General features: G+C 37.7%; 3 protein-coding genes and 3 pseudogenes across 4 annotated transcripts; 3 read left to right on the forward strand and 3 right to left on the reverse strand.

Annotated features, from left to right (window-relative positions):
• Nucleotides 1-1,342, forward strand: LOC104718754 (putative enoyl-CoA hydratase 1, peroxisomal). Its single transcript, XM_010436561.3, has 3 exons — nucleotides 1-591; nucleotides 766-1,048; nucleotides 1,136-1,342. The coding sequence occupies exons 1-3, from the start codon at nucleotides 182-184 to the stop codon at nucleotides 1,238-1,240; spliced, it is 798 nt and encodes a 265-aa protein (XP_010434863.1). The 5' UTR covers nucleotides 1-181; the 3' UTR covers nucleotides 1,241-1,342.
• Nucleotides 1,343-4,938: 3,596 nt separating this feature from the next.
• LOC147936033 (uncharacterized) lies at nucleotides 4,939-7,482 on the reverse strand (annotated as a pseudogene).
• A 410-nt stretch (nucleotides 7,483-7,892) lies between these two features.
• Nucleotides 7,893-8,829, reverse strand: LOC147936034 (uncharacterized; annotated as a pseudogene).
• A 2,615-nt stretch (nucleotides 8,830-11,444) lies between these two features.
• On the forward strand, nucleotides 11,445-12,456 carry LOC104718755 (S-protein homolog 2 pseudogene; annotated as a pseudogene). Its single transcript, XR_015569328.1, has one exon. The product of XR_015569328.1 is annotated as an S-protein homolog 2 pseudogene (transcript).
• LOC104718756 (putative cysteine protease RD19C) lies at nucleotides 12,114-13,876 on the reverse strand. The gene is made up of 4 exons (XM_010436563.3): nucleotides 13,251-13,876; nucleotides 13,031-13,150; nucleotides 12,705-12,951; nucleotides 12,114-12,621 (listed from the first exon to the last, which is right to left on the reverse strand). Exons 1-4 carry the CDS (start codon nucleotides 13,698-13,700, stop codon nucleotides 12,341-12,343), a joined length of 1,098 nt encoding a protein of 365 aa, XP_010434865.1. The 5' UTR covers nucleotides 13,701-13,876; the 3' UTR covers nucleotides 12,114-12,340.
• A 1,137-nt stretch (nucleotides 13,877-15,013) lies between these two features.
• On the forward strand, nucleotides 15,014-20,437 carry LOC104720314 (uncharacterized). The gene is made up of 16 exons (XM_087470771.1): nucleotides 15,014-15,631; nucleotides 15,901-16,095; nucleotides 16,399-16,473; nucleotides 16,640-16,807; nucleotides 17,058-17,221; nucleotides 17,601-17,819; nucleotides 17,897-18,023; nucleotides 18,256-18,444; nucleotides 18,570-18,656; nucleotides 18,740-18,897; nucleotides 19,026-19,145; nucleotides 19,237-19,462; nucleotides 19,556-19,615; nucleotides 19,697-19,870; nucleotides 19,966-20,075; nucleotides 20,158-20,437. Exons 1-16 carry the CDS (start codon nucleotides 15,416-15,418, stop codon nucleotides 20,330-20,332), a joined length of 2,463 nt encoding a protein of 820 aa, XP_087326897.1. The 5' UTR covers nucleotides 15,014-15,415; the 3' UTR covers nucleotides 20,333-20,437.
• Nucleotides 20,438-21,170: the final 733 nt, after the last annotated feature.

The raw sequence follows: 21,170 nt of genomic DNA on the forward strand, positions 1-21,170 counted from the left end.
ACGCAGCGTCGAAAGAGCGGCCAAAAACGGGACGCAGTTTACTAACGACAAAACAATGGCACACCAACCCAAGCAAGTTCTTCTTCTTCCTCATCTCTTTTTCCTCATTGACTAAAATTTTTAAAAAAACCCGATCAGAAAACTCGAATACTCGTTCATAGAAATCGAAATCGTCGAAAAAATGGATCAAACAGTACCGGAAAATCTCATCATGGTGAAGAAGGAATCAGGCGGGATCGCCGTCATCACAATCAACCGTCCGAAGTCTCTCAATTCGCTCACGAGAGCGATGATGGTGGATCTCGCCAAGGCATTCAAGGACATGGACTCCGACGAATCGGTCCAGGTCGTTATTTTCACCGGATCGGGTCGATCTTTCTGCTCCGGCGTTGATTTGACTGCTGCGGAATCTGTTTTCAAAGGAGACGTGAAGGATCCGGAAACCGACCCGGTTGTGCAGATGGAGCGGTTACGTAAACCGATCATCGGAGCTATCAACGGTTTCGCCATCACCGCCGGGTTCGAACTCGCCTTGGCCTGTGATATTTTGGTCGCTTCTAGAGGAGCCAAGTTCATGGATACTCACGCCAGGTTTATCTCTTCTCGTACGACGTCGTTTCAATGTTTTAAGATCATGATCATATTGTTCTGAAGCTCTCATTTTCAACATTTTCAAATTTGTATTCCTCTTTATGCCTGTAGTGTTGGCTTAAGATGAATCTTTGTGATGGTATGAATGTGAATCCTCTGTTTTTCGTTGTGAAGGTTTGGGATATTTCCTTCATGGGGTTTGTCTCAGAAGCTGTCAAGGATCATTGGAGCAAACAAAGCTAGGGAAGTTTCTTTAACATCGTTGCCATTGACAGCTGACGTGGCTGGGAAGTTAGGGTTTGTGAACCATGTGGTTGAAGAAGGAGAATCTTTCAAGAAAGCTAGAGAGATCGCAGAGGCTATAATCAAGAATGAACAAGGCATGGTTCTGAGGATTAAATCTGTTATCAATGATGGACTAAAGCTTGATCTTGGACATGCTCTCGCACTCGAAAAGGTTATTAAACCTTTTTTTTTTACCATTTTTTTTTTATCAGTCCTTTTATTGAGAGAGAGAGTCTAAAACTGTAATTTGAATTGGCAGGAGCGAGCTCACGCGTATTACAGTGGGATGACCAAGGAACAGTTTAAGAAGATGCAGGAGTTTATAGCTGGACGTGGATCCAAGAAACCTTCTTCCAAGTTGTAGACAGTTTCTCTTCTATGGATCTTAAAATATTACTATTTTGTACCATTATGGTAGTTTACGTTTTGATTACTATCCTCAATAATAATATCTTTGTTTGTTTCAGAAGTGTAACGCAAATCAAGTAAAGTTGGGTAACCTCAATGTAGTCTAAGATTCGCATCTCTCAGACATATGTATGTCTCAGACAGAACAAGCTGCAAATATCCAAAATATAACTTTAAATTTAGTAAATAAATCCTTCATCTAGCATATGCATAAGCCTTGTCCATCTCTTTGTCTCATGCAGTAATAGGATATCTCGTTGTAATAAGCAAGTGACCTGCTATTGTCCTCTAAAACCCCGTATTTACTACAAGAAAACAGGCAATCGGCCACTGTAGAAATAGTCACTAAATAGTTGTTGATTGAAAATTTGCGACTATTTTGCGACTATACACTGTTGTAGATAATATTTTGTCGCTAATACAGTTGATCGTTAATTAGTCGGTATTTAACGACTATACACTGTTGTAGGTAAATTGTGGTCACGTAGTCGGTATGTAGTAACTCAATTTAGTGACAATTTGACGACTAGTGTACAACTATATTAGTAGTTGTCGTGTAATAGTCGTTAAATATGACGACTAATTTACGACTTTGTTACATGAATAAAATTGCAATACTAGGTTGTCTTTAAATATTCGTCATATTTAACGACTATTTAACGACAACCTAGCGACAATGTTCCGTCTAAATGACGACTACATAACGACAACTTTGTTTTAGAAAATAATAAAATTAACTGGTTATTATTGTTTTGTAATCCTGATATTAATCCTGATTTTAATCCTGAAATTAATGAAATGGAGAACAAACATAATATACAAGTCCAAAATCTAATGAAAACACGCTATATAAATAACCATAATTTTATTGAAACCAGAAAATACATTAGTCCAAAACAGAAATCAAACCAAAACCAAAGAGAGAAAGAGTTTATAACACATACAAACTGAACAAAAGAACTTGGTTCATGAGTTAAGAGAATATAGGAACCATATTGGAGTTGATCATGTTGTTGGTGAATGTTGATTGTCCGCCTCAACTGATTGAGAGGCTATAAACTCCAAGTAGGCTGGATTAGTGTCGCGCATAAACTTTGCCATCAACGACAACTCTTTGATCTCATTCTTTTGCTCAACCACAAGGAGAGCAGTCTCTTTTTCTCGAGCAGCAGCTTCAGCATTGAGAGTCGCCTGAATTTCAATTTGTCGTTGGGCTTCCTTGAGTTGCTCTTGCAATGTAAGAAAGGCTTCAGTTTGTGATCGTTGCTTGCCCTTGCCAAGATTAGCTTTGAGGCTTCCCAGACCATAAGGAGTTCCTCGTGAATCCTTCTCAGTGCACTGTTTTTACCAAAAAGAAAAACTGTAAATAAAGAGCAAAACAAATTCATGATCGAATAGAAATGGTACTTTACCTCAAGGAAGATGGCAGTACATTCATCGGTGGTGAGCTCTCGACGGTGTGAAGTACCATCTGAAAGGCTTGAATCTGCCTCAAGCTCAGCCATCTTCTCCTGCAACTTCTGCTGATAAGCTTGATGAATTTTCTCTGCCTTGCCATTCACATAAGAACCATCCAGCTTTGTATGTGTTTTGAAAAAAACTTCACCCATACTGACCTCTCTTCCCAACTCTTCTTCCTACAATGTTACAAAATAAAGAATGGTTATGAAAGTGTTTAAAGATAGAGAGGATATAAATGTAACTAACAAATTAGAAATGACTTAACCAGATCATCTTGGATTTCTCTATATGACTTGGGTCCTGATAAGTGGATGTGAGGACCTAGACCATTACGGTCAGACAAACAACATTTGGAATAGGTTGAACTCCTTTGTTGTTGTTCTTCAGTATCCCAATTATCAACCATCTCTTGCCAGAGAGTACCTTCAATCCATGAAGGTTTAATTCGAGACGTCCTTGCATCGCTAACCATGCCCTTCATCCGACGGTTACAAATGGTGTTGAAATGTTCTTGAACGGTTCCTGTTATCAATGGATCCCAGGTGTGAGTTTTCTACATAACAAAAGAGAGAAGGACTTATGTTAGTGAAGTTAGTGAAAATAAGCAATAAACACAAGTAGAAAACATGTTACATTGTACTATTCTTACCACAAATTCCATGAAGTATCTTTCTTTTCGATCGGGAGGCACACAAGTCCAAGTATAATATGGACCATCGAATTTGTTTGTAAAATCTTGGTAATCTTCCGAACAAGTTGACCTTTTTTGTCCCGATCAAACCTCCACACATTTAAACAATGCTAGTTAGTCAGATCAGTTATAAAGCAAAAAAAAAAAAATAATAATCAATCAATATATGCTAAAGAGATTATATTGCATCAATTGTTTCACATACACTACTATAACGAATTGAAAGCAATAAGAATGACAAACCAATTGAAAGCGACGAGATTGACAAACAGATTGAAAGCGAGGAGATTTACAAACAGATTGAAAGCAACGAGATTGAAACATTCAATCAAACAAACCAATTTAAAGCAACAAAATAATTGAATCCGCAAACTATGAGAACCAAAGACATCCTAAGTATGACAAACCAATTGCTTGCACCAAACCAAAACAATTAAATCGAATTATACATAAAACCAAAGCTAGAAACATTACCAAGTCGTCGTCTCCAACGGTATGGGAGAGAGAACAGTCGTAAACTTCTCACGGCTAGGCATCGTAAGCAGGGCAGTTAGAGATTGCATCGTCTCATCCTGGAGTTAAGGCTCGTAGTTGTTACCTTGAGAAGACGGTTGTTGACTATGACCATGAGAGTGCTGCGTTGGAGATAGCAGATGATCCTCCGGCATGTGAGCAATATCCTTGTGAACCTCAGGTGTCGAAATGGGCGGATCAGGAACTTGATTGGCTGAGTTCTGGAAAAGCGTCTGTGGCGGTGGGAAGTTCCGGAAATGTTGTTGCTCTTGGGGCGTGAACGGGGAAGGAATTCGAGCCGTTGGCGTGAAATTGTAATGAGGTGGAAGAGGGTTGGGTCTTCTAATGACGGGTGGGGGTTGGTTAGAGGGTCCGGCTCTCTGAGAAAGGTTAGGTGCAACCTTTCTCATTTTGGTTTTCTTAACAGCAGGATTTGACGACATAGAAGATGGATCGATTGAGGAAGAAGGAGATGGATCGAAGAAAGTTTAGGGTTAGGGTTAGATTGAGGAAGAAGGATGATGTATCAAAGAAGGTAGATTGAAGAAGAAGGAGATGGATCAAATTGATGGATTGATTTAGGGTGAATGGAAGAAGGAGATGAAGTAGTGAGGAAGAAGGAGAGATCGAATGTTTTAGGTTTAGGTTTAGGAATAGGTTTGTCTCAGATCGATTTTGATGGATCAGATCGAAATGTTGTTGGGCCCAAATTTCTTTTGCCCAAAATATAAGAGGAGTGTTACAGAATATAAGCAATACGTTTTGTTTATATTCACATAAAAGGAATTGGTTCAGATGGTTAATGTACCCTAATTAATATCATCAAACCTAGGTTCGAGTAACCCCAAATTCAAATTGTTAAATTTTTTTTATGACACAAAAAAAAGTTATACTTATTGTATAAAACAATAATCTTAAAGAAATTAACAAGGTCTTCCAAATGTTTATTAAACAGTAAATTATTTTACATATCTTATACATAATTTATTTTACATATCAGGGTTCTTCGACGTCTTCTTCTTCATCATCCGAAGACGATAAATTACACATAAATTCATCTTCAGGTTCCGCGTCTGCAACATCATAAACGAGATTTATTGGGTCTCCCCTTTCCAAATTGTAGTAATCAATACAGCATCATCAGTTTCTGTTTGCAAAAGAGTTGGTTCTCCAGAAATATTTCCCCTCGGATTTACTTTTAGAACATTGAGCCACAAATGCTTCAGTTTCTTTATGTATGGGTACGGAATATAACAAACTTGATGGGCTTGAGATGCTGTTTTGCAATCAACGTGTAAAGGTTACACATATTATATATAAAGGTGATAGTGACAATATATAATTAATGTGGAAATTTATATACATACCTAGAATAAATGGTTCATATTTATTGTACTTTCTGGATGAAAGAACGTCTACAACGCCACTATTACTTCTGCGAGTGCCTCTACCAATAACAGGGTCATACCACTTGCACTTAAATAGTGTGATCTTCAACCCAAGCATCCCCTCATACTCAAGTTCTATGATATCAGTTAATGTCCCGTAGATATCTGCAGCATCAGATGCATTCACATAATTTTCACCTTTAACAGAGACCCCATAGTTACATGTCTTTCGTCCAGCACCATGATTTTTTGTATGAAACAAATAACCTTTTGTAAAATACATTGACCATGTTTTAGCCTTGTTCAAAGGTCCATGGACAATTTCTTGAACCCAAGTAGGAAATGGATTGGAGGCGTTCCAATAAGTAACCTGCATATAAGTCCCGTTATTTTAAATAATAACAATAAGTAAAATAGATATCACGAAAAATTATTTAACATACATATTGTTTAACCCATGAATGATATTCATCAGCTCTTTTCAAGGAGAGTTCTTTCTCGCTAAGTCCTGGATATTTTGCCGAAATATAATCCTCGAGCATACTAAATATAGAAAGACCAGATCACCACAAATGTATATGAGAAAATGTAGTGGAATTAGATATCTTAAAATGTAACTAATTTTTGACATGTAACTAATTATATACCTCTCAATTGGTTGAAAATAGTCACAATTCTGTAAAACATATGCGTGTGCGCAACGATAGTCATCACCTGAAAGCCATATTTCATTCATTTCTCCACTGGGACGACCAACTTGAGTAAATATAGAGGGTACTCCAGGGACATGATATTCAAACGCTTCACCTTCATCAAATCTTGTTAATCTGACCATAAAATTAAAAAATAATTATTATGACTATTAAATTAAATATCACTTTAAAAATAATTACTCTTAATTGCTCACCTTGATTTTGTTTGTATGTTCGCAGCAAAGTAGTGCTAAGAGAAATAAGCAATCTCGTCATTGATATATGATTCAACAATTGATCCTACCGCATATCTTTTGTTCTTTGCTTTTTCTTTCAATTTTTTGAAAAGCCTTTCAAAAGGATACATCCACCTATATTGGACAGGGCCTCCCAGTTCAGCTTCGTAGGGAAGATGTATAGGCAAGTGCTCCATCACATCAAAAAAGGATGGTGTAAATATCTTTTCCAAATTGCAAAGGATTAAAACAATTTTCTGTTTTAGAATTTGAAGTCGACTTGTTTGCAAAGTTCTTGAGCATAAGTCCCGGAAAAATGCTCCAACCCCTGCAATATTATATTTATTCAAACTTCATCACATTAATTACGGAGAAACCTTTACTCATTTCATATATATATATATATATATATATATATAGAACTTTAAATAATTAATTAATATACCTGATAACGCAAGGTGGACATTCCGGTCAAGGAGTTCTGCAAAGATAAATGGAAGTAACCGCTCCATGAAAACATGGCAGTCATGGCTCTTCATGCCTGAAAACTTTCCATTTTCCATATCAACACAACTAGCTAAGTCTGCCGAATAGCCATCTGGGAATTTAACCGAGTATTTCACACATTCCAAGAAGCTTTTTCTGGCTTCGTCTGTCAATGTATAGGGCGGGAAAGGTGCTTTACCCCTACTATCAAGATGTAAGTGTGGCCGGGAAGAGAACTTTGCTATATCCAATCTTGTCATGACGGAATCTTTTGATTTACCTTTCACACGCATAAGAGTGTACATTATGTTGTCCAAAAAAATCTTCTTTGTATGCATCACATCAATATTATGTCGGAGATTAAGGTCCTTCCAATACGGTAGCGACCATAAAATGCTTTCCTTTTGCCAGTTATGGTGCTTTCCATATCCATGCATCTTCCTTTCATAACCATTTCCACCGACGTCCGTGGTTCTTGGTGGATTTACAGAATTCAACTGCTCAGAAGAAACTTGCTCACCGGTCAAGTACTCTGGTGGATACTCTCTTGTAGCGTCTTTTCCCTTCAGGAAGTCTTTTTTATTCCTCCTCAGAGGATGATCAGGAGGAAGAAATCTCTGATGACAATCAAACCAACATGTCTTCCTTCCATTAGGTAGATAGAAAGACTTTATATCGTCCATGCAAACTGGGCAAGATAATTTACCATGTGTTGTCCATCCAGAAAACATGCCATACGCAGGAAAGTCGCTTATCGTCCACATCAGTACTGCTTTTAGGTTGAAATTTTGGCCCAAGAACACATCGTATGCATCGACTCCAGTAGACCACAACTCTTTTAACTCATCAATAAGAGGTTGGAGAAAGACATCAAGACTAGCTCGCGGATGGTTTGGACCAGAATTTAGAATTGTAAGAAACAAGTACTCAGTATCCATGCACATACCAGGGGGTAGATTATATGGCGTCAATATCACTGGACATAATGAATGGTGACATCCCAAATGGATTGAAACCATCAGTACACAATCCCAAATACACGTTACGGGGTTCTTCAGCAAATTGAGGATTTTGTTCTTGAAAATACTTCCACTCCGCTTCATCAGATGGATGACTCATTTCTCCCACCTTTGCTTGGTGCTCAGCATGCCATCACATTGTTGTTGCAGTCTTGTGACTCTGATACATTCTCTTCAGTCTATCACCAATAGGTAAGTACCACATACGACTATATGGTACTTTGGTTCTGCGTCGGTCATTCTTAGGCTTCCATCTTGGTGCATCACAAAACAAATATTTTTCTTCCTTTTTGTCATCTTTCCAGAATAACATACACTTGTTTATACAAACATCAATTGTATGATATGGGAGTCCTAAATTGCGCATCAGTTTCTCTGTCTCGTAATGAGAACCCGTAGCCTGGTTTCCTTTTGGTAAATAATCACTCAACATTTCACATACTGAATCCACTAACTTTTCACTCATACTATAATCTGCCTTATTTTGCATAACTCTAGCAGCTAAAGATAATTGTGAGTGACCTTCACGACAACCATCATATAATGGATTTTTTGCACCTTCTAACAAGTCATAGAATTTTTTTGAATGGTTAAGTACTGGTTCTTCTACACTCTTATAACCCCCATCCCATTGATAGTAATCATCAAAACCCACATTAGAAGGAAATGCATCATTCACCATATCCACATATCTATCTTCTACTACATTACCCACTTCCTCACTCCCACTAATAAATGTTGGATCAACAGTGCTCGTTCCTATATCCATATTTATTTCTTCCCCATGCTTATACCAAACATAATAATCTGGCATAAACTCATAACTAAAAAGATGATTCCAAATTTTAGTCCCTAGAAAACGCTTCTCGTTTTTGCACCTACTACAAGGGCAAAAAAACTTACCCCCGTTTTCTTGTGCAAAAGGCTGGCTATTTGCAAATTGCATGAACTGCTCCATCCCGGCTCTGAACTCTTCTGTAAATTTTTCCGTCACCTCATCGATCCTCTTGTACATCCACTCCCGGAAATTACTATAATTGTAACTTCCTGACATTATTATAAATCTCTATGATCTCATTTTTTTTGGTGTTGCTTTGTGTGTTTCTGTGAGTGAGAAAAACGTTTGGTGAGCTCAGTTTATATAGGTATATTTAGCGACTAAAAAGTGACTATATCACGTAGTCACCAAATACAGGTACACCTACTCCGGATTGCTAAAAACGTGTTTTAAACCAACTTTTAGCGACTATTTTGCGACATAAGCGGCGGGTCGCAAACTTTTGTGGGAAAATAGTCACCAAATTTACGACAAAACAGCAACTACACAATCAGTCGCTAAATTAGCGACTAATGTGCGACAAAATTTTGCGACCCGCCGCATAAGTCGCAAAATAGTCGCCAAATTTACGACAACAAGAGCGACTACACAATTAGTCGCTAAATCAGCGACTATTTTGCGACAACATTCACAACTTCCTTACTTCGTCGCCATTTAGCGACTAATTTAGCGACTCAATATTTTTGTCGCAAATTAGCGACTAATACACGACTATATATGATTCGTCGCAAAATAGTCACAAAATAGTCACGAAATAGTCGCTAAATTTAACGACTACGCATTTAGTCGCCGATTGTAGCCGGAAAAACGGTGTTTTCTTGTACTGATTTTCCAATTAACTTTTGTTTGTATGTTGGAAAATGGAACACCGCAGCTATTTTCTCCTTCAAACTTGCTACGTCTCAGACAATTACTGCAATGTGATCTTAGTTGCTTGCCCGTCGGCATCACAAACCACCCTAATTGTAGTCAAACCCTGAAGTATGTCTCACTGCTAATTAGATACAACTCAGACCAAAGGGAAAAAAAGAAGAAAAAGAGACCTAGTATGAAGAAAATATTACCGGATGTTGAGCAAGAAACTGGTCTTCTGGAACAAGGAGCTCATCCAACATTTGTTGAATCTCTGGCGGAGGCAGAGGAAGAGGTGGTAGTTGCATCATTGGCAACTCTTGATTTATCTCCTCCTCGTCGACAAAATCTTTGGACACAGAAGCATGCCAATCAGTCATAGTCCTCATACCTCCCGCCAGCCATTCAATGACTTGGAGAAAACCGTCAAGAACGGCCTCCTTGTAAGCGGCGCTCTTTGTCAGCTTTTCTTTTCAGATATTTGGGAGGATTCAAGACTTGCGAGTAGGCCACGACAAACTCGTTGTAAAAACTGAACCTGTAATCAGTTGGCTTCATAAACTCAAACTGATGGTTGGCCATCACTCTTCACATGAGATTCCCCTGAAAATCATCCCCATACCACCCCACAAACTGCGCTGTGACCTTAACGGTATCAAGTTCCTCAAGCTCATCCCTTTAAGAATTCTTCACTGTAGAAATTTAGGCAGAACAAGTCTTTCATCACGCTGAACAACACTGGATTGAGACTGAGGAAGTCTATCACGATCCAGTATTTATCAAGCTTGCGATAGTAAGCTTAAGCTGCGTGACCACGACGCATTGGTGAGGACATTACTTCTGCAGTAAGAAACATTCAAATCACAATCAGATTCTATCGATCGCGAGAGAGAAAAAAAAAATCTTCGAATTTGACCTAAATTATTGGTTTTAAAAATAAAATAAAACAAACACTGAGTTGATCACATGGAGATAAGGTAGATGTACTGGAAGATAAGATCGATATGAAAATAAGATAATCTGCGACGTTAAAGGACTGACGTTAAAGGAGGCTTTGAAGAGAAATGAGAAAACACCGTACCTTACTACCTTAGCCGCGAGAACCACCGAGAAGAAGCCGACAAAGAACGAACGACTTCGAGGTTTTTGAAGCTTTATAAATCGACACAACCGACCTAATATAGATTTGGGATAACTCCTTCACTGGGGTTTGTCTCAGAAGCTGTCTAGGGATCATCGGATCAAACAAAGCTCGGGTTGTTTCTTTAACCTCAATGCTATTTACAGCAGACGTGGCTAGAAATTTAGGGTTAGTAAAACCATTTGGTTGAAAGAAGGAGAAGCCTTGAACAAATAGGGAAATCGCAAAGGCTAACCCAAGAATGAACAAGGCATGGTTCTGACTTCTGAGGATTAAATCCGTTATCAATGTATGGATAACTAAAGCTTTTGATCTTGGACGTGATCTCACTCTCAAATAGTCTGATCAGTTTTTGATTGAGAGAAATGTCATTTAACTCGCAGGAGCGAGCCAATGGGATTACAAAACGAACATCAAGAAACATTTTTCCAAGTTGTAGACAGTTTCTATGGATCTTAATTAAAATAATTCTAGTTCATCTTGGTTTACATTTTGATTACTGTCTTCAATAAGAATACATATATTTCCAAGTTGTAGACAGTTTCTATGGGATTAATTAAAATAATTCTAGTTTATCTTGGTTTACATTTTGATTACTGTCTTCAATAAGAATATATATATTTTGTTTGTTTCAGAACTGTAACAAAAATCCTTGTTCCAGATTTTCAACTAAAAAGTAAAAAGTCATTCAAAGTCAATTAACATCCCTTTAAAACGTAACTTAATTTGACCACATGCATTAATTTTAAGAAACGGTATATTCGGATAGAATATATATGGAACAACAAATTATATTAGAACCCATTTCAACGAGCACAAACAATATATAATGTTCCCATCAAAAAAAAAAAAATATATATAATGTTAGCTTAAACTCCCCTCTATAGACACCAAAAAAAATGGATACTCCAAAGCAATACCTTCCACCACTTTTCATATTGATCATCTTCTTGACTACAACATCATCACATGCCGGCCATGAAAGCAACATTCTGGTTACCAACGATCCACCATCAACAAATTCTGTGTTTCCTACCGGAAAATTAACTGTGGAAATCATAAACGATCTCGGTAATCAGCTAACGTTATTGTATCACTGTAGATCAAAAGACGATGATCTTGGCAACAAGACTTTGCAGCCAGGTGAGTCGTGGTCTTTTAGATTTAAGCGTCAATTCTTTGGAAGGACACTGTTTTATTGTGATTTTCGATGGCCGAGGTCTCCAAATAAATTGTATTGGTTCGATATATATAAAGACCATCGAGATAGTTCCGGTGATAACTGGTGCGAGAAGTGTGTATGGAAGGTAAGACAAACCGGACCTTGTAGGTTCAACGATGAAACTAAGCACTTTGATATTTGTTATTCTTGGAATAAGTCTTTGTCTTGACAACCATCGATATGCTATTTGTACTAATGGATTGCATTTTTTAATAAATAACAGAACAGATAAACTTAGTTCTTGCTGATGTGTCTTCTATGACTGACGAGTTTCACTGTTTCAAACATAATATAAAACATAAGATTTCTATTATTCCCAACTTTTTATATGTTGGTAATCAGTATTAACTTCAGCATTCGATGCTACAAAGATAATATACCCAAGCTATTTTACATTAAAGCTGAAACACAGAGACAATACTAACAATAACAGTTCATAGTATTGTTTATGCATCCATCCATACATACATATCTATATACACAAGGACATGCAAAATCCAGTTGTGTCCTAATAATTCTACTTGGTTGTGGTGTGAACAGCTGCAACAGTAGATACCATTGAGTCCATACCACACATATTGTGAGGTCCTCTGCAGATTTTGTAGTAACCATGCTCTCCCCACATCGATCCCCACGAGTTCTTGATAATCCAATAAGGCTTCTCCTTAAGACGGATTGGTGCATAACCAGCCGAACCAAACCCAACCAAAAGCACTCCATGGTCTTGGCTCTTTGAACATACATATGGGCACGAGACTCCTCCTATGTATGTTTGCATCCACATCGCATTGATAGCAACTGTTTTTGAGCAACAAAGATTAAATTAATCTCTAGCTAATTCTTAAATCAGTAACAAGGAAAAAAGAGTTTTTCAAACTTACTAGCTAGAGGTCCGTGCTTGACCAGATTAGCAGCGATCTGATCTTCATCAGCAGAGACAACGCTGAAGTTAAACACGCTCGCAGCGATCTTGCTCTTATCGAACTTGCAGGCGGAATGATCACGTCCTGTATAAGGATATTCTTCTTCCTTCATAAGACCACCAGCTTTGAGAGTGTACTCAAAAGCGTTGTTCATTAGTCCTCCACTACAACCAGAGTCACATGAGTTGGCTTGTGCTGGATCACACTGCAGGAAAAGGAAAAGAAACATATATACAACAACCACATCACCAAAACACATCAAATGGATCCTCATAGAAACAAACCTCATGGTCACAATCTATAAGCTGCTGCTCACTGAGGCTAACAAGCTCTTTAGTCGCAAGAAAATGAGCTCCTTCAAGAGCTCCAGTCGCACTAAACGACCAGCATGAACCACACATACCCTACTCACAATCAAACACACACACAGACTCACTTCTTCTTCTCTACAGATCCATGAACGGTTATAAGATCACACGAATTCGATATCTCTATCAAACAAACCTGGTTTTTAACAGGAGTGACGGCTCCTTGTTCACGCCAATCAAACTCCGTGGGGAGATCGGTGGTGGGAAGAATCGGCGCCGTCTCAGTGTCAGTAGGAAGACGAAACTTGCGGCGTTTAAGCCCCAGGAACTGGCGGCGGAACTCCTTGGGAGTAAGATCTGAGAACTGCGTGACGCCGTGAACAGCAGACGGATCCAGAAGCTGGTTACGTCTAGCTCGCCTTAGGTTAGCCTTGAACACACGGAGGCGATGATCGTGCTCTTGCTGAGTAGCGTAAGTCTTCTGGTACTTGGATTTGAACAGAGAGAAGTGATGCTCTGCGTTGAGGAGTTCATCGTTCTCCTCAGGGACGACTTGCCTGATCGGATTATCCAAACCTTCGCCGGATCCGAGAGAAACTGCTAGTAACGCGGCTGCGATGAGGAAGAAGAAGACCACACGATCCATCCCTTACTTCTTCTTTGGCTTTTCCGAGAGATAAGGAAGAAGAAGAAAAAAACTGTTACGAGCCTTTGTTTTAAGGAGTTGTGAGTAAACACGTGGCGTGTTGTAGTTGGTTGTTTAGTTTGGATATTTCTTGGGGTAAACGACGACATGACAAGCGACACGTCGCTTGTTGCTCCTTCTTCTTCTTCGTAAGCTATGACGATATTTTCCCCCCTCTCTGTTGTAATTTTGGCTAAAATATGAGGGTATAATAATAATTTAGCATTATTCATTCTCAAAGGTAAGTCTGGTCGATTTTTTTTGGTTGCTTCTTTTTCATTTGGAGAAGATTGCCGAACGCCACACATGGTTAAGGTGAATGCATATCATGAGTTGAAACATAAGCCATATTTTGAACGGATGAGAAAAATGCAAGACCATGGAGGAGCGGCTGTTAGTCATCAATTAGCTTATGAGCACAAGCGTCTGTCTTTTGCAACTGATAGCTAGCGAAAGGTGGACCTTTATCAAAAGAGGTTGAGGATCTACTTGCTGGATGGTTTTGATCACCACATCTCATTAACTTTTCTTTGCTATATGGATAAGTTAATATTTGAGTCAATAGGACATGAATAGTATCTTAACCATTGCATATTTTACATCCTCTAAAGAATTGATTTTACTTCAATTATAAAGTGTACTTTTATTCAATCAAAGTTCAGATCACTTTATCAAATCATATCCTACCAATCCACTTGTTTTATAGCCAAATCAAACCAGAACTTGCGTCTGAACAACGAACATTTTACTAGAGCCTAACGATGTAGTAGCAGATCATGGAGGAGTGGCTGTTAGTCGTGAGTCATCACTCATCAATTAGCTTTTGAGCTCAAGCGTCTTATGCAACTTATAACTAGCGAAAGGGAGAGCAGAGAGTGGACCTTTATCAAAAGAGGTTGAGGATCTACTTGCTGGGTGGTTTTGATCATCACATCTCATTATCTTTTCTTTGCTATATATATATAAGTTAATATTTGAGTCAATAGGACATGATACCATTACATATTTTACATTCTCTAAAGAATTGAGTTTACGTCAATTATTAAGTGTACTTTTTATTCAATCAAAGTTCAGATCACACCATCTTAACTTAACCAAATCATATCCTACCAATCAACTTGTTATTATAGCCATCCAAACCAGAACTTGCGTCTGAACAACGACAGATTTGCTAGAGCCTAGAGCCTAACGATGTTGTAGCAGTCTCTCATAATAGCCCAACAGCCCGTGATACACTGACCATATAATGTTTCACTTTCTCTCTCTGATTTTCCACCTGAAAATCAAAGAATGTTGGGACAAGACCAGATCCATTGATAATATAAGTTATGAACTGCTTGCCTGATTCTGCTAATTCCCCAAGCCATACACGCAGAGCATACGATTTGTAACACACAAGTATAAGTAAGTGACATATAAAAAAGACTTGGACACTTGGAATTTTTCATCAAAATAAGGGAGAGGGGCAGATAACATCTACTGTATCAAAATTGTAGAAACCTTTTAGAAAAACTGACTCGAGGGGTATATTAGTAATTAGCTTTCATCTTTCAGTTCTTCGTCCTCCCTCGCCGTAAGCGATGACTTGTAGCGACTCTTAACCTCTCCAGTCCAGTCCAAATTGGGAAGTGAGCGAAATCTCCGGTTTTTTGTTTTCCTTTTCTTTTCTTTCAGTCATGGAGTTGAGATCGGATTCACGATCGACTTCGTTTTCTTCTCTCCTATTCGTCGTGCTTCTCTCGGTTCTCAGCGGACTCGTTTCCCGTACCGACTCAGCTCAGCAACCTTTCCGCCGCGAGCCTGGTCATCCTCACTGGCATCACAGCGCTTTCCTCGACGTACGAGAGAGTGTTCGATCTGATGTCCGCCGTATGCTTCACTCCCGTGCCGAGGTAAATATCTCATCCTTAAATTATGTGAATCTTCATCATAATCACTGAGTCTGGATTTACTAGAATAAGTAGAAGAAATCGTTGATTAATTTGGCTTTGTGGAGTCACCGAATTGCAATTGAAAGTGTCTAGCTCATGCCTATGATCATAGCTTTGTTCGTGAATATGGTTTATTAGATTGGCTGATTTTGGGTGACACATTGAGAATTGAAGTTCCACATTATGAAACTTGTCTTGTTTATGCTCCATTCTACTTTTTGGTTTGGCAGGTACCATTTCAGGTTCCTCTAGAAGTGAATATAGTGCTTGTAGGTTTGAATGGAGATGGAGGATACAGGTACTCCATGGATCATCATAAGTTAGAGGAGTTCTTAAGAGCTAGTTTCTCAACGCATAGGCCCTCATGCCAAGAGACGGGAGAGCCACTTGATATTGAGCATCGACTTGTTTACAATATCTTTCCTGTGAGTATATATATCTTAAACCAGTCTTCACGAATTTATAGCGCTTCTGCCTTCCCTGTTTCAAGATCCGATTATTCTATATGTAGGATAGTAGCTCTTCGTGTTTTTGAATTGTTCACAAACGAATCTATGCAAGTTCTGTAATCGTGTATTTGCTTTAGCTGAAATGCATTTTGCATCTCGAGCAGATTATTACTGTACATGCACTTGTTTGCGCTTGATATTATGTTTAAGTGACTCCTGAAGCCATGATTTTCACTGTTAACCCATTGACTAAAATATTCGTCATTTTTCTTATGTTAGAGTGGGCAACCCGAATTAATAGCTCTGGAGAAGGCAGTGAAAGAAGCCATGGTGTCTGCTGGAACTGCACTAGAGGTTGCTTTGATCTTATCATATCTAATTTTTTCTCATAACCCACCTAATTAATTACATGTCAAATATGTTGATGAAGTGTAAATTTTATTGCTGTAAAATCTGCATCTTAATGTAAATGTTGCTAAGTTGCTTTTTTTTTTTTTTTTTTTTTTTTTTTTGCATTTAGACGGATTTTGGAAGGCACTTACCTGCCTATGACGTAGAGGCAACAAAAGTTGAGTCCGCATTTAACCAGCTTTACTCGTATATATTTGATATGGATGTGGGAGCTGGATCAGCAGCAACGGCAGATAAACCTATACCAAGTGCCATATTTGTAGTGAATTTTGATAAGGTATGGCTTCCAGTACTCTTCTTACTTCTTGTATCTTGCTTATGGTATGCAGAATGTCTAAATGTGTTACCTGTTCTTGCTTCTGTTTGCTTTGTATTGTTTGGAGTTTTTTTTTATGCTTTCTTGAGTTTATAACCCTCCATATTTCTCTTTGTTCTTGAAGTAGCTTGTGTCTTATCATGTTTGGGCAAATGATTATATCCTGCTGTATTTCCTAACTGACCCTTTCTTATCTTAACTCATTATTCAGGTAAGAATGGATCCTCGAAATACAGAGATCAATCTAGACAGTTTGATGTTTTCAAAGCTACCAGAGCTTAGTGATGCAGACAAACAGAAACAAGAGGCAGATTATATTTATCGGTATAGATACAATGGTGGAGGAGCATCCCAAGTTTGGCTTGGATCAGGCAGGTAAACTTATCTTTGTTTTTCTTTCCTCGTTGCAGTAAAATAAGGACAAAATTACTCAGTGGGTTTTCCTTGGTTTCTCTTTGTTAGCACTATGAGTGACTGTGCCGTAGATGTGATCAAACAAAATTTACCTTCCTATTCTGAAAGTATTACATCTATCTAGGTATCATCAAAGAAAAAAAGATAAACAAAAAGCTTTAGAACTTGTTATTACTTCATTTCACTATGGCAATCATAGATTATTGTATTAATAAACTTTTTTGTTCTAAATTAATATTCAAGATATTGTTGACGAACTGTTTTTGTTCTTATCTGCTACAGTTTTTCATTGAAGCTCTCAACATGATTTTATTTCTGATTTATCTTCCCTTTTTGATAGATATGTTGTCATCGATTTGTCTGCGGGACCTTGCACATATGGGAAGATTGAAACTGAAGAGGGAAGTGTTAGTCCCAGAACAGTGCCAAGGATACGAAACATTGTCCTTCCAGGAAACGTTAGCCCTGTTGGTCATCAGTCTACCAATGATATCTTTTCTGGTCAATTAGCAGCGTTAGTAGCTACTACAATTGAGCACGTCATAGCTCCTGATGTCAGGTAATATGATAAGTGAAACTTTACTTTCTTCTAGCAATGAAAATTGTGCTTAGATGATTCATTCTGAGTGCAACCAGGTTTGAGACGGTTGATCTAGCAACTAGAGTGCTGGTACCTATCATTGTACTCCAAAACCACAATCGATATAATATCATGGAAAGAGGACAAAACTACAGCATAAATATTGAAGAGATAAAATCCGAGGTAAAGACTTCTTGTGTTAAATGAATGATGTTTAAGAATTACTAGAAGTTCTTACCTTTTCTTTTGTTCTCCGAATGGTGTTTTCACCCCTATGAGTCAATGTGATTAGTAAAAAGACATGTTTGCCTAGTTTACCGGTATCAGGAAGTTAGCACCCATAATATTTTCCAAAATACGCTGAAAGATTTGACTCTGTTGGTTTTCACATGCTAACTGTCCTGAGTCGTTACAGGTAAAGAAAATGATTCATCATGGACAAGAGGTAGTCATCGTTGGAGGGGTTCATCCATTACATCGTCATGAGAAGTTAGCTATTGCCGTCTCAAAAGCCATGCGTGGGCATTCCCTTCAGGAAACTAAAAATGACGGAAGATTTCATGTGCATACCAAAACATACCTAGATGGTGCTATCCTCAAAGAAGTGAGTTTCGGTATTTGGGTAACTGTGGTTTGCGAGTTAGGATAAGCTGGGAATAAATAGTTCTTAACCTGCTGTTACTGTTCCAACCATTGAAGTCTCTTGTGATTGTTTATTGGGTATTGCAGGAGATGGAAAGGTCTACCGATGTTCTAGCTGCTGGTTTGCTCGACGTGTCTGACCCTGGGCTTTCTAATAAATATTTTCTCCGTCAGGTAATCTCAGAAAATTTCATCCTAATTTGTTTCACAAGTTTTGTTCCTTTCATGGCAAAGATTCCATATGTTTTTGTACTCAGAGCTGGGATGATGAATCTGAAGGTTCGGGTGATTCTATAGTAAAACATAGGCCTCTCTGGTCATCTTATAGCTCGAAACTTCAGAAGGGAAAGAAAAAGAAAGCAGTTAAGAAAAAAGGCGATCTCTACCGCACTTATGGAACAAGAGTTATTCCAGTGTGAGTTGATTAATATAAACCACCTTATCAGATTATTCATTACACTGGCCAAGCTATATCCAAAAATTAAGTGCGAATTACTCTTTCAAACTAAACAGCAACTAATACAATCTTTGATCAATATATAGGTTTATCCTCTCATTAGCTGATGTGGATCCAATGCTCATGATGGAAGATGAGAGCCTTGTGTGGGCGAGTAGTGATGTAGTCATTGTGCTCCAGCATCTAAACGAGAACATACCTTTGAGGTGAGCAAAACACAAGAGCAATAAAAGTATAAAACAATGATAAACCTGCTACACTTTTCATCATATTGATATTAATATCTTGTTTCTGCAGTTATGTTTCTGAAACAGAGAGGCAGCACGCTGTTCCAGCACAGGTACAGCGGCACATACTTGCTGGCATAGCTTCTGCATTAGGCGGTGTAAGTGCACCGTATGAAAAGACCTCTCACGCGCATGAAAGACCTATCACCAATTGGCTTTGGGCAGCTGGTTGTCACCCGTTTGGACCATTCTCAAACGTCTCCCTGATCAGTCAAATGCTTCAAGATGTTGCACTGGTGAGCCCGAGTCCAATCATAATGATTTCTGAATATATATTTGCATTGAAATCCTTCTGAATCTCGGGAAATATTTGTATGTTAAATACGCAGAGGAATACTATTTATGCACGGGTTGATTCTGCTCTACGCAAAATCCGTGAAACCTCAGAGGTCAGCCAACTGAAACTTTTAAATTCTTTTAGTCTCCTCCGGAGAGAATGCATCAATTGTGGTTGGTGTATTAATGTGCAGGCAGTACAAAACTTTGCATCTGAGTACCTCAAGACTCCACTTGGAGAGCCCGTGAAAGATAAAAAGAACAAAACCAAAACGGAGCTATGGGTGGAGAAGTTCTACAAAAAGACAACCACATTGCCGGAGCCTTTCCCACACGAGCTAGTTGAAAGAGTGGAGAAATATCTAGACGTAAGTGAAGAACACTCCACGATTTCAGTTTTCTTACCAGAATGGGATTATATTCTTACACTCTGTTTTTTGTGTCTATTTTTTGATAACAACAGACTGTAGAAGAACAACTGGTGGATCTATCTTCTTTGTTATACGACCACAAGCTATACGATGCACATCTCAACAGCTCAGAGATTCTTCAAACCACTATGTTTACACAACAGTAAGTTTTAAAACCTTTTGTTTTCTTTCCTTCTTCTGTTTACTAAACAAAATGTAACATTACAGAATCAACGTGGTTGCAGGTACGTAGAACATGTATTGGAAACAGAAAGGGAGAACATGAGATGCTGTAAGATTGAGTACAAATACACAGTTGGAGTAAAGTCTTATCAAACGTTGGTGTATGGAGGAATACTTGTAGCTGGTTTTTTGGTATATTTTCTCGTCATTTTCTTCTCTTCTCCTCCTTCTCGCTAACTTATTTACTCGGTCTCATAGATTCTTGCTTAAGAGATGTATTTTTGTAAGATAGTAACTTCTTGGTTACTTAATAATTTTTGTTTATTTTATTGACTTGACTAATTCGCATCGCACTAATTCAACTTATGAGAATAATTTCTCTGAAAGGTATATTAGTTTTATATTTAAATGCATAAAATTAATCCACCATTCACCGTGTTAAGAGCATGCAAGGTTTTTCTTATTTTGTTTTTACAACTTTTTAGTATGTCAGCATTCGGAACATCTACTTTTATTTTGTTTTTACAACTTTTTAGTATGTCAGCATTCGAAACATTTACTTCCATTAGCAAATATATTCAGACACTTTTTAGCAATCTATCCATATTTGGTAATACTATTTACAATACATGCCATTATATGTTTAACCAAAAAATAATAATAATAAATTTTGTTAAATTTTTCTTTTTTTTTTACCTGTACTATATTTTGTTAATGTGTACTTTTAAAAAAGTTATAAAATGTAACATCTAATTTTATTAGTAAAAATAGTTATTCATCAAATAATATACCAAAATTGTTTCCCAAAAACTAAAAAAAGAAATGAATATAACAAAAAAATCAGCAAATTAAAATACAAATTTGAACTTAATAGTACTCATATCTTTACATTTTATGTAAATGCATATTACACTTCTGAAAATTTCCAAAATTTGAAAAATATCTTTTTTATTTATTTAATCATTTGTCCTGTTTCAATAAATTGAACAAAAGACATATTATATCAATATTTTTCCAACTACGTTAAAACTTTTTTACGTTCAAAGATTTCACGGGTAAGACGTATTTTAACACG

Source organism: Camelina sativa, chromosome 10 (assembly GCF_030686135.1).
Source record: "Camelina sativa cultivar CO46 ecotype springtype chromosome 10, ASM3068613v1".
Lineage (NCBI taxonomy): Eukaryota > Viridiplantae > Streptophyta > Magnoliopsida > Brassicales > Brassicaceae > Camelina > Camelina sativa.

What these genes read in the sequence shown, in the direction of transcription:
- LOC104718754 (XM_010436561.3), top strand. Translation starts at nt 182, where the DNA reads ATGGATCAAACAGTACCGGAAAATCTCATCATGGTGAAGAAGGAATCA. An exon ending in TTCATGGATACTCACGCCAG is followed by an intron (nt 592 to 765) that starts GTTTATCTCTTC and finishes TTCGTTGTGAAG; the next exon opens with GTTTGGGATATTTCCTTCAT. An exon ending in ATGCTCTCGCACTCGAAAAG is followed by an intron (nt 1,049 to 1,135) that starts GTTATTAAACCT and finishes TTGAATTGGCAG; the next exon opens with GAGCGAGCTCACGCGTATTA.
- LOC104718756 (XM_010436563.3), bottom strand. Translation starts at nt 13,700, where the DNA reads ATGGATCGTGTGGTCTTCTTCTTCCTCATCGCAGCCGCGTTACTAGCA. An exon ending in TTATAGATTGTGACCATGAG is followed by an intron (nt 12,952 to 13,030) that starts GTTTGTTTCTAT and finishes CTTTTCCTGCAG; the next exon opens with TGTGATCCAGCACAAGCCAA. An exon ending in CAAGCACGGACCTCTAGCTA is followed by an intron (nt 12,622 to 12,704) that starts GTAAGTTTGAAA and finishes GCTCAAAAACAG; the next exon opens with TTGCTATCAATGCGATGTGG.
- LOC104720314 (XM_087470771.1), top strand. Translation starts at nt 15,416, where the DNA reads ATGGAGTTGAGATCGGATTCACGATCGACTTCGTTTTCTTCTCTCCTA. An exon ending in TTGTTTACAATATCTTTCCT is followed by an intron (nt 16,096 to 16,398) that starts GTGAGTATATAT and finishes TTCTTATGTTAG; the next exon opens with AGTGGGCAACCCGAATTAAT. An exon ending in GGAACAAGAGTTATTCCAGT is followed by an intron (nt 18,898 to 19,025) that starts GTGAGTTGATTA and finishes ATCAATATATAG; the next exon opens with GTTTATCCTCTCATTAGCTG.